At 33.7% G+C, this 13,090-nt stretch overlaps 1 protein-coding gene across 1 annotated transcript; it reads right to left on the bottom strand.

Moving 5' to 3' along the window:
* Positions 1 to 1,023: 1,023 nt before the first annotated feature.
* On the bottom strand, positions 1,024 to 12,758 carry LOC137818927 (callose synthase 3). Its single transcript, XM_090296136.1, has 6 exons — positions 12,663 to 12,758; positions 2,346 to 2,441; positions 2,149 to 2,286; positions 1,947 to 2,023; positions 1,773 to 1,866; positions 1,024 to 1,056 (listed from the first exon to the last, which is right to left on the bottom strand). The coding sequence occupies exons 1-6, from the start codon at positions 12,756 to 12,758 to the stop codon at positions 1,024 to 1,026; spliced, it is 534 nt and encodes a 177-aa protein (XP_090152262.1).
* Between the last annotated feature and the right edge of the window lie 332 nt (positions 12,759 to 13,090).

Raw genomic sequence — 13,090 nt, forward strand, 5'->3', positions numbered from 1 at the left:
AATGTAAAATTCAATTTCACTGTTATTTAAATTATTTACTGAATTTTTTCTTGAGTTTCTGCATCTTTCAATAAAAGGGGCAAGATGAAAATAAGGAATAAGTTACAAGAAAAAATGGTTTTAACGAGGGTTTATTTTTAGATTATCTAGGGTTAAAACCTCCATTAAGTCATTTTACCCAGGGTTGTAGTTTCCCCGCTAAACCATCTCTGGGAAATGTGTTCCCAGGGTTTTTTTAAACCTCAGGAAAAGCCTTTCAAAAATACCATGGGTTTAAGAACCTCCGTAAAATACCATGGGTTTCAAAACCTCCGTAAAATACCACAGGTTTCAAAACCTACGTAAAATACCACAGGTTTTAGAACCTCCGTAAAATACCATGGGTTTCAAAACCTCCATAAAATACCATGGGTTTCGAAACCTCCGTAAAATATAAGGTTTATGAGAAAATTCATATTCAATATAAGAAAAAAAAAAAAAAAACTATATTAATCTTATGGCCCACTTATATAATCAAAATCGAAGTTTTCAAAATATACTAAAATAATTTTAAGAAAATCTGACATGAATAACCATGATAAACTAACATAATATAAAGTTATAAGAAATGAAAATATAAAATTAAAAAACAATGTAAATGAGTAAATTCATGCTTTAAAAGGAAAAAATTATTAATTATTAAATAATTTAAACATAGTTGTAATCCTTATAAAGTATGATATTTATTTAGATTTAAATATTCTATAACAAATTTTAAAAAGCAAATAAAAACAGTCCAAACCGGTTTCCTAAACCATGTCTTGACCTGTTTATATTTTGTATTCTCTCTTTATTATAATTCTTAATGTAATTATTTTATCAGTTATTACAATTTTATTCATATATATATATGGTTTATATTTATATATTATTATATGTTATACATTTGTCTGTATTATATAATATATAATTATGTATTAATTATTTTTCTATGTTTTCAAATATTAGAGTACATTGTATGTTTATTATATGATAATATATGATTCACTGGAAAAGCAGCTGCAGCTGGAAAAGCAGCTGCAGCCGCAATGGAAAAGCATTCACAGTATAACACACATCTGTCTCTCACATGTCTTCAAAGTAAAACTGCATCCCACGATTCTCCATGATAGCTCCGTAATTGACTACCTAGTTAACAGATAATAATAAAATAGTAGAAACAACGCCACCTTTCTTTTCTAATGCTAACATAGAAAATCAAAATTACTTATAAGAATCTTATTATTCCTGATTCAAATTAAAGATTTATTTAATATGATTTGGCCAACAGTCAATTTGTATCCTGTGATGAATCAGAGATGACTTTCAATCTTGAAAGCACTGATGGTCTCTGATAAATATTACACGATTCAGCAATTCATTATTTTTTATTTTTCTTTTCAAGACTCTTATCTAAAACATTGAATACTTGGATAAACTTAAATTAAAAAAAAATAGGGAGCACTATTAAGTACACCCCAATTAGAAAAACTTAAATTAATATCCTGTTCCACTTCTCTTTCTCGATGAATTCTTACTTTATCTCTAAAGATGACAATAAGTATCTAAAAGAATCTAGACCTATATATAAAAAATCAAAGAGAATGATAAAACAAGAAGCCTTGCAGCTATTTTCAATGAACAGGAAAGTTAATGACTATACAAAGTAATCTCTTTTTACAAAATTGAGAGAAAAGTACATGCTTATAGTTATCATGCGCAGAGAAAATTAGAAATTAATATTCAATACTTACATTAGATTTATCAAACAATGAGTTTTCGGAAGGCAGGCAAAAGAAATCAGCATCAACACGCATTGGCCAACCTAACCGAAAACAATAAGCAGACCTACAAGTATGTTGTTAAAAATTAAAAAATTGACAGGCATGACAGTCAATACAGAGAAAAATTAAAGCATAAACTCATACCAGAAATATTCATTTAAATCATCATAGTTCCTCCACTGTGAATGCTTTGACCTTCCCTTTTTGCTGCGTGCAACTTCCTTTTGAGCAAGGAAATATCAATTTATTCATCAATGTGAAAAATAAATGAAATAAGTTTATATGGATGGACGGCCACAAACAAAAAAGGAAAGGACAAGCAGACTGTAATCAATGCAAGAAAAACCTTAGCAATCACTTTGTAGATAGGAGTGACAACTTTCCTTAAAAATGCTTCTTCTTCACCTCCATAAGCTGGCTTCACATTCTCTCCAGTCATCGGACTGACATTACCAGCAAGCATACCATACAAGTCAAAAGCCATCTACAGAAACCATATTCAAAAGAACCAATTCATGTCAATTTTCATAAGTAGCAAGTTACCATCAAAGTCTCAATTAAAACCAACAAGACAAATGTGACAATGTAAGCAAATGCCAAAACCATAGGGAGAATATACACAAACATGCACATTGCCTCCTAAACAGTCAAGAAAATAAGATTATGCAACACCAGGAAAAAAAATAACAAAATCACATGACAAACGCGTCTATATTATATTATAAGAAAGAACTACATGTTTCAATGCAAGCAATCACGGACATATATTACATATATTGAAGATAAAAAAAACAATTAATGATATAAACAAGGTACTATATCTTTCGAGACTGAAACTTACATTCATTAATTTTATAGTGTCAGAAACTAATGCAGGATGCAAACATTATAATGCTCTTAATAACCGTCTTTGATGGAAGAGGGCCAAGCACACCCTTCCATGAAAGGCAAGAGCCAAGTCAAGAACGTCTATACCCCAAGGCAAGAGCATCTAGACCATCCAAGACCAAGCTAGGAGCGTCTAAAGATCAAGCTAGGAGCGTCTAAGACCAAGCTAGGAGCGTTTAAGACCAAGCTAGGAGCATCTAAGACCAAGCTAGGAGCATCTAAAGATCAATCTCGGAGCGTCTAAGACCAAGCCAAGAGCGTCTAGAACAGGGAGACTTGGATCAAGCTATGAATGGAAAAAGGCCTAATAGCACATATTCCGTGAAGGCCCATCAAGTGTAGTTTAGCTTTAAATGAGGTGTAAATAGCATAACCATGTGGACAATTGTTTAATTTTCTGCACATTAGAATTAAGGAAGCACTAACCTTGATTAGCTAAAGGTTTCTAGAAGCCTTTACTAATAAAGGACCATGTGCACCCATGTGTCATGTGCACCCATGTGCTTCACATTTACATTTCATTTGGCTTACATTTGTGTAGCATTTAGGTCATCAAATCTGGTCCTCCTTAGCCTATAAAAGGAGGAGCCAACCTCATGTATTGCAAGATTATTGTGAGTAAAGTTATGCTGCCAACATTGTGCCAAACTTTGCTTCTACCTAGTTTCTAGGCTTTAATCTTCATCTTCCTTCACTTACCATAGGGCTGGCCGAACCTCCCTAATCCCATACATATCATGCACCTTCAAGATCACCATAGCTCCTAGGAGGATCTTGCACACACACATCCATGGCTTCCGCACCATCTTTCACATGATTCTAAGAAGAGCTTCATGAATTTGCCATCATTTGGTATCATGAGCATAGGTTCTTCAAATATGAGTTGTTCTTGGTCTTTTCAATTTTAGTTCTTATTTATTTCATGTTGTTCATCTTGTTTCCATAATTTTTTTGCTGTTTTTTAAATTTTAATTTGTTTTGGTGTGCTATTTGGAAGATCCAACCGGTGCACTTTGTTCAATTGATCTTGAACAATTCTTGTGCAATTTGTGATAGGATTCCATACACCTTTGAGTTGCTGTTTTCTTTTAGGTTTTTGAGTCTTTATTGCACTTTTAATTTGGTTCATATTATGCTCTTTGAGTCTTTTAATTTCTGAATCCATATATGTTTTGTCAAGTCATGTTCATCCACAATGTCATCAATTCATAGTAGTCCTTTGTTTGGCTTGATTGTTTCTTGATTTTGGGTATTTTTGCTTACTTTGAAACTGCTGTGATATTGGTCTTTTGGTGCCTTTTATTTTTAGTTTGAGTTCATATTTGTGTTTAGATCCTACACAAATTCTATTTCACAAAGTCCATTGTGTTTAAATTTTGGTCTCTTGCTGTTTTTGTTTCCAGTTTTTTTCCAGAATCCCCTGTTTTACATTCTCTGTGCTGACTGTTTTGTTCCAGAAAATTATTTTCACTCATAGGAAATTTTTGATTCTCTGTAATATGCAAGATTAGGCTGTTACAGAAAAGACAAAAAAAGAATCAGCTCAAAAGAGTCAATAGAAAAAAAATGATAAATATTTTAAAATCAGTGTGCAAATCTGGGCGCTACAGTTGGCGTGACTGAACACTGAAATTGAAAAAATTATTAAAAAAAAATGGCTCATGCGTTTGGAGTGATTCCAAAACCAGATTTTAGTTAAGATCTTGAATATCTTGCATATCAATTTTCAGAGGCAAATTCCAAAAGGGCAGCTCAGCATAAATTGGGGAAAAACACGTTCTCTGGCCCACAACAATTTTCCAGTGGTGCTGTTTTTTATTTTGTAATCTAATTCTAGTGTTATTCTTAGGATTATTTTTGTGTGCCTACCTTTATTTGAGTACCTTTATTTGCTTGTCTAATATTCTTGGAACTCTTTCTAGTTGTCACAATCTAACTCCATTTGTGTGGTACTGTTTTCCAATTAATTTGTTTCTTGCTTTTATTCTTTGACCTTTAAATTTGGTGCTGAAATTTATTCTCTTTTGGTGCTTGATTGAGTGGAAATTTGACTTGGGTAAGGTCTAGTCTTCTTGATAGGTGCTGGAATTGGAGAATTAGGACCTTCATTCTAAGGGGAACAAAGACAAAGGCAGAATCAAACACTTCCCAAAACACCACAAACACTTGGAGGACCCAACAAGAAAAGACAACCAAGGAAGTGCCAATAGCAAAAAAAAGGATCAACAAAGGGAGTTTTCTTACTTTTCTTTGCAACTTAACTTGTGTTAATTACTTCTTTAATTACGTGATTAGACGGTGAGTGTGTCTTCAAGGGCTCCAAGTGTCCAAGAAGCCTCACCTAGGGCCGACTAGTGTAGAGTTTTCTAATTAGCAATTGTTAATTGTATTTAATTGCATTTCCTTGCTTAACTAGCTACGCTTTTCATTTGTGATTGCCTTGTTTAAGCTTTGTTAATTCTTTTTGCTTGGTTAATTAGCTAGTTGCATTGCTTTCCTTGCATTAAAAAAAAAAAAATCTGATTTCTACAACTTGATTGTGTTTAAGTGGTTTACTAAGAGAAAGTTTTGTGTGAAGCATTAAGGGATAGTCTTTGGCTAAGGCAAGGCTTGGTACTTAAGTAGTCCATTGTGACTCACCTCCCTTACCTGGAAGACTACCTTTTTTGACTTCCCTAAATTTTCTCAAGGTAAAATACTTGTATATACAAAGTTTTAGTCATGTCTTCTTCTTCTCATTCTACAAAGTCTATTGGAAGTGAATTAAAATCTTTAAAAACTCTTTTGAAAGAAGTTTCACAAACAGTGCAATCAATTGCATATAGACAATTGGAGAGTGAGACTAAACTTAATGTTTTGACTAAAGCAAAGGATGAGAAGTCTCACATTCTAAAAAAATTACCTTCTCATGCATATATCTCTAAAGATCATGATTCTTTTGGGGAGGGAAGCATTAGAGTAAATGATTATTATCAAGCACCCCCTAGAAGATATAGAAGAGATAGAAAAGAACAAGAAAACCCAAGAGAGGTTAGGGTAGACCAACCCCATTTCCATGGAAAAGAAAATATAGAAGCTTGCCTAGATTGGGAAATGAAGGTAGAAAAATTGTTTGCTTCCCATAAAGAAAGAAAGGAAAGAAAAATACAAAAGAAGAGAGGGGAAGTCGAAAGGGAAGCTAAAGAAAAAGAAGAAAAAGAAAAGCATGAGAAGACCCTTGAAGAACAAAAGGCGTGGGAGAAGAGTGTTCCTTCCCACAAGGTCATTCAACAAGACCAAAGATTTAAAAATACCTTTGAAAATATGTGTCTTGTTGAACAACCTCAAAGCCTTACCTTTTGTAAAGGAACACTTGCAAGCCTAAGTGAAAAAGAAGAGTCTTTAAAAGAAGCTTGCATAGATAAAAATGAAATAGATTATTTCTCATATGTGCTAGGATATCACCAAGTGAATGTCAAGTTTTTTATAAGCATCTACAAAAACAAATTTTTATGTGAAGTAGGGCCAGTAGGGCCTAAAGAAACTTGTCATGTCTTATTGAGACAACCATTGCAAAGTGTCAAATCCTTATAAACAATGGTTGTCACAACGAGACTATCCTTACACATAAGAGAAAAAGTCTTCATGAAGGAGAACTCATGGGACAAATTAGAGTTAATAAAACTCTAGAGCTTTTAAAAGGAAAACTTTTGTCCCCCATGAGAAAAGAAGTTCAAAGACATTACCTTAGGTACAATTCTTGTTTTCAAACTACACCCAAGGCAATGTCTCATGAACTCTATACTCCTTCACCTTTTGCAAATGATCCCTGGGAAGATATAAATTTCATATTAAAACTCCCTAGGACAACAAAAGGTTGTGATTCAATCTTCATGGTTATGGATAAACTTTTCTCTAGAGAAGTGATACATCTTCATGGTTTATCTTCAAGCATAGTGTTGAATAGAGTTCCAAATTTCGCAAACCATGATTTGAGGATTTCCTTTGGAAAACTTGCAACTAAGTTGCACCCTTTACATTCTTATCATCCTCAAACACATGGTCAAAATACATTTGAAAACCTAGCTCTTTCTACTATGCCTAGCATAATCATCAAGTGCACACACAACTCTAGAGATGAGCAAACATACCATAAAGTAGTTCACAAAACTACTTATTTTTCTACTTTTAAAGTTATGTGTGGCCTAAATCATCTTTCTCCTTTTAGGTTGTTACCATCTCCTATAGGATTTATGCCTAAAGAGAAAGTAACCACAAATGAATATTTTAAAATGCATACGATGATTAGAGACCACACACAACCATTAAAAGAGAAACTTTGTCCAAGGTTGCCAAAACCAAAAGAAAAACAAAAATGGCAACCTAGTAAAATTAAATTGCAAACTAACACCTATGCTTTATTTGATTATTTCTATAGGTGGACGTTTGATCCAGGAGGACAAGCTTTGGCGAAGCAAGAAGTTGCTATCCGAGATCAAGTCTGAAGATCTGAGGATAGGTCTTCTCAAGAAAGAGGAGATGATGGACACCATCCAGCCACAACCATTCCCTTAGGAAGCAAAAGCATTGGATTTGAGGACAAATCCTTTTCAAGAGGGAGGGGATGATGGAAGAGGGCCAAGCACACCCTTCCATGAAAGGCAAGAGCCAAGTCAAGAACGTCTGGACCCCAAGGCAAGAGCATCTAGACCATCCAAGACCAAGCTAGGAGCGTCCAAGACCAAGCTAGGAGCGTCTAAAGATCAAGCTAGGAGCGTCTAAGACCAAGCTAGGAGCATCTAAGACCAAGCTAGGAGCATCTAAAGATCAAGCTAGGAGCGTCTAAGACCAAGCCAAGAGCGTCTAGAACAAGGAGACTTGGATCAAGCTATGAATGGAAAAAGGCCTAATAGCACATATTCCGTGAAGGCCCATCAAGTGTAGTTTAGCTTTAAATGAGGTGTAAATAGCATAACCATGTGGACAATTGTTTAATTTTCTGCACATTAGAATTAAGGAAGCATTAACCTTGATTAGCTAAAGGTTTCTAGAAGCCTTTACTAATAAAGGACCATGTGCACCCATGTGCCATGTGCACCCATGTGCCATGTGCACCCATGTGCTTCACATTTACATTTCATTTGACTTACATTTGTGTAGCATTTAGGTCATCAAATCTGGTCCTCCTTAGCCTATAAAAGGAGGAGCCAACCTCATGTATTGCAAGATTATTGTGAGTAAAGTTATGCTGCCAACATTGTGCCAAGCTTTGTTTCTACCTTGTTTCTAGGCTCTAATCTTCATCTTCCTTCACTTACCATAGGGCTGGCCGAACCTCCCTAATCCCATACATATCATGCACCTTCAAGATCACCATAGCTCCTAGGAGGATCTTGCACACACACATCCATGGCTTCCGCACCATCTTTCACATGATTCTAAGAAGAGCTTCATGAATTTGCCATTAGTCTTGCTTAGGTTAAACATCAAGAAAGTACAAACACCAACTCTCCTAAAAGCTTATTCCATATAAATGCACATAATTACATACTCATCTAAAGCACCATCACAGTCAATGGTTGAATCCCATCACCAATAGTTCTTATAAGTTCACTTTGTGTTTCTTCTTTTTCTTATAATAACTATCCTTCTCAAATTTAATCTAGTTTTCTTAGAGAAGAAATAAAGCAAATCAAAGAATGTAGAAAAGTGTAAATCGGTAAGAATTATGAAGCCTTTTGGAAAGGATATTTAAATATTTTGTACGTAGCAATGACAGAATTCAAAATATCAGTACCACTGGATTTCACTCATTCCTTAAGCTTTATTATAAAAGATAGTATACATTACACTAGACATTATCTGATAGCTAAATTGAATAACTTAAAATATTTTAGAGTGGAAAAGATAAGCACATGCAGAAAGAAATTGTAGCCTACCAAATTTACCAGATTAAGCATTGACAAGTTGTTCTAGAATACCTTCACAGCACCTTCTTCAACAATTGACATCCGGGACAGACGGTTGTAATCTAAACCAATCTTTTTCTTCAACTCCTCCATAAAATTAAAATTTATTTCATGGAGGAGTACATCCATACTCCATCAATCGGTCATCAAACAACTTACACAAGCCTGACATTAGTGTCTAGAGTTGGACACTCCTTCCAATTAAACCATTATGCATACTCAACAAAACCAGAACATCCAAAACCAGTACTCACAATTTAGTACACTTGTACTTGTGTTGCTTTCTATCTTATTTCCAAAACCATGGAATCTATGCATCCATGGACCGCAAGCATAGATATGCCCAAGCAACCTACTAGAGGTTTTCAAAATTTCAGGACCACCATCATATACTTATGATGTTTATTTAAAAACATAGTGCAGAATAAGCAAATAGTGCAGAATTGAAAACAAATGTGAAAACATAATGACTGGAAAAACTGGATCATAAACAGTGAATGAAAACAAATGGTTGGGATCTTTTTTTCTTTTTTTTTGAGCTGGAGCAGATTTAACTATGAACCTATAGCAACCCTTGTACACATAGCTAACCATAGATCAAACAAAGACCATCAAAAGGAGCCTACATAACACCTGGACCATAACCCTGCACTCCCCTCTTTCAAGCCACCAGAACCTCCAATCTATTCCAAAATAGCCTCCAATCTATTCCGAAGTTACTAGACCCTAGATTTAACAAAATCCTCAACATTTTTATTTCGGTCAAGCGTTAGGGATTATGCTTCAACTGATTCAAATAAGCAACTCAGAAAATCAATGCCAACTGAAGAAATCGACAATGGAAACAAAGAAAGGATAATGAAAACAAGAGCAAAATCGATGGTGATGACGGTGGTGTTGCGTTCGCCGGAGAGAACAATGGTGGAGCGTATAGGGGCGTGAGAGAGAATATGTACTGAGAAGAGGAAGAAGAAACCAATTACCGTGGTGAAGCAGCAGAAGCAGGTCCGGTGGAGGAGGAGAAACAGGTCCGCGTGGTGGAGGAGGAGAAACAGGTCCGTCGTGGTGGAGGAGGAGAAGCTCTATGGTAGAGGATGAGAAGTAGCTATACCGTGGAAGAGGAGAATGAGCTTTTTAGTCAAAAGTAGGAAAAAGTGTAAGTATTTTCCTGAGGTTTGAAAATACATCTTTGAAAAAGTTAAAAAAAAGATAATTTTTCTTTTTTTATTAAAAATATTTATATAAAATAAATAAAAATTAATTAATTTTAGTTAAATAAATATTTAAAATTAAGAATATTTTTTAAAAAATTTATATGTTTAAACTTACACTTTCAAAAAGTTTAAGAATTTAGTTATCAAATATATTAATTTTTTTTTTAATTTTAATTATATTTATTTATTGAAATTTGAGAAAATTTAAAATATTTTATTGATGTTTTACAATAAACATTTCAAACTTAATGAAAATTAAAAAAATTCCATTATTTTGATGAGATTTTAGAATAAATTAATGAAACTTAACAAAGGTTAAAAAGCCTCAACTATTTTGTAGAGGTTTTAAAGTAAACCTTTGAAAATTAACTAAGGTTAAAAAACCTCCGTTATTTTGCGGAGGTTTTGAAATAAACCTATGGAAATTAATGAAGGTTAAAAAAAACCTCAGTTATTTTGCGGAGATTTTAAAATAAACCTTTGAAAATTAATGAAGGTTAAAAAAACCTCCGTCATTTTGCCAAGGTTTTATAATAAACCTTTGGAATTTAAATAAGGTTAAAAAACCTCCGTTATTTTGTTGAGGTTTTAGAAAAAAACCTCCATTAATTAAATCAATTCCTAAGGTTATGTTAACCTCCGCTAAATAACCTTCGCTAAATAAACCTCCACTAAAACCTTTTTTTCTTGTAGGTGCACAGAAAACAATCAGAATTAGAAGGGTGAAAAAGTGGAATTATTATTTCACTTTTTACTGCATCTGCATATGCCACTGTTTTATATTATAAGGCTGATTCTCCCTGCACCCAATCAAATTAAACTGGCACCCAATTATGTATGTGAAAGTACTGAAATGTCCTTAATAAAAATGAAATTAGGTTAACTTAATTGTGCACCCAATCACACACCCAACAGCTTCGCACCCAACAGCTTTCGTTCTCGCACGAACGCAACAACCATGAACAACCTTCGTTCTTGCACCAACGCAGTCGCCGCCAGCGCCACCTTGGTTTTCGTTGGCATTTCTCCTATGAGGCAGCGGAGGCTTGATCTGAAGGACCCCTTGAACGAAGACGAACCCAGGAGCGTGAAGGTCTTCCATTGTTGCGCAAGGTCAGTTTTAACATGCGTGTGTGTTACAGATATGCTTGTGCGGAACTCATTTTTGACTTTCAGATATGCTTCTCTGTAGCTCACCCTACACATTTTTTCAAAATAAAGAAGACAAGGATACAAGGGAATTTTCGAAAGTTCGTTGGGTGCCAATCAAAATTGATTGGGTGCAGGAAGCAATTGCCATATTACAAAAGGGATGCCACTGTTTTATATTACAAAAGGGGAAAAGAAACTCTAATGGGCTTTTGATAAACAAAAACGATTAAGGCCCAAACTAAAAAGAAAAACAAAAGGGCAAAAACAGTAAAACCCCCTCAAGTTTGGAGAGTAGTTTATGAAAGGTTGATTTTCTGAACTGATTGGGAGTAATTGGAAGAGACCTGGTAGTAGTTTTTCCCTTCCCACATGACAATCAATGTCTATGTGTTTAGTTCTTTCACGAAAACTATTGTTGTGTGTAAGGGTCGGCATGGATGGATTGAAAAATCCAATCCAAATCCAAATATTTGGATCAGATTTTAAATCCAGATTTATATTTTTTTATAAAAACATTTTAGATTTTTATAAATTCAAATCCAAATATTTGGATTGGATTTTAAATCCAGATCCATAAAAGATAAATTGGGATGATATGAATGAGGTAGCATTAATCTATCCTTCTGCTTAGTTATATAAACCAATCTTTCAAACCAATTAAATTGATGATAAAAGAACAATTTTTCTTAATGTAAGTTAGTATCACTTTTTTTTCACAATAATATTATAACATCAATTTTTTTCATAAACCTCCATGCACTCTCAGAAATATAAAAGTTATCCTTTCATGTCATGAAAAATATTCTAGATTAAATGATTAAAAAAATTACAAATTATACAATATAAAAGTTAAAAAATTAAATGATGTATTCTTGCAGTGTCAAACTGTGAAAATTAATTATTAACTCTAAATATATTTTCAATCATTCACTTTTTAATTGTATAATCTAAAATTATATTTTAAATTTATATAATCTGCAATTAATATTTTTAATTATACAATTTGTAATTAATTTTGTAGCAGTGTAATTAATTTGTAATTAATCTCATGAAAATATATTTCCAACTCAATTAATTTTCCTGAGTTTCAAAATTTGCAATTAAGTTTCACAATTTGAAATTAATTTTTCTATTTTCAATTAAATAAAAATTAATCTTTTTCTTTTGAACTATGTTCCAAAAGTACATTTCCATTTCAAATTCTGAAATCCAAAAAATTAGATAGCTAAATCCAAAAGTTTATTTTTCTCTTTCCAAGTAGCATGTCAAATGCAAATGCTAAATGCAGATTGCCCTCAAATTGACATTTCGTGTCATTCCAGTGCACTCAATATTATTGCTCCCCGTATCCAATTAGGTGTCCCATCTTATAACGCCCCGAGGTAGTGGAGAGGGAGCTTAGAAGTTTAAAATTTGGAAATTCAGATTTTCTAATTTCTATAATCTGTATAAACAAAATGGAAATTTGATCTGAAAAAAATTGTAAAATATAAATAAAATAAAAACTGGATTGAAATATATGGATCTTTAGTGGATTAGACCAGTGCAAAAAGTAGAGCATTTTATCATCTAACTAGATTTTTTGTCCACCCTTAGTTGTGTGCAATGTGACGTGCAGATTGGCTATCACAGAAAAGGCTTGCATTGTTGTTGGTTACCACATGAAGATCTTCAAGAAGATAGTTGAGCCATTGTACTTCACAACAAGTAGTTGCAAGGGCTCTATATTCCGCTTCAGAAGAAGATCTTGACATCGCACTTTGCTTCTTGGTTCTCCATGACAACAACGATTCTCCAAGATAAACAAGGAATCCAGTGGTGGATCGACGTGTTGTAATGCATGAGGCCCAGTCAGAATCAGAAAAGAGCTTTAACTGAACATTATTATTTTTGGGATAGTAAATACCTTGCGCGGGCGATGCCTTTATATATCTCTGAGTATTCATTGAACAACTTGGTGATGCAATCTTGAAGGTACTTGAACAAATTGACTTAGGAATTGTACAAAAAAGCTAATATCTGGTCTTGTATGAACCAAATATAAAAGCCTTCCAATAATCCTTTGGTATGTACCAATGTCATGCAC

The sequence above is a fragment of the Phaseolus vulgaris genome, chromosome 10 (genome assembly GCF_051622355.1).
Source record: "Phaseolus vulgaris cultivar YP4 chromosome 10, ASM5162235v1, whole genome shotgun sequence".
NCBI lineage: Eukaryota > Viridiplantae > Streptophyta > Magnoliopsida > Fabales > Fabaceae > Phaseolus > Phaseolus vulgaris.

What these genes read in the sequence shown, in the direction of transcription:
- LOC137818927 (XM_090296136.1), bottom strand. Translation starts at nt 12,758, where the DNA reads ATGTCAAGATCTTCTTCTGAAGCGGAATATAGAGCCCTTGCAACTACT. An exon ending in GATTTAAATGAATATTTCTG is followed by an intron (nt 1,867 to 1,946) that starts GTATGAGTTTAT and finishes ACATACTTGTAG; the next exon opens with GTCTGCTTATTGTTTTCGGT. An exon ending in CATTGTTTGATAAATCTAAT is followed by an intron (nt 1,057 to 1,772) that starts GTAAGTATTGAA and finishes TTGCGGCTGCAG; the next exon opens with CTGCTTTTCCAGCTGCAGCT.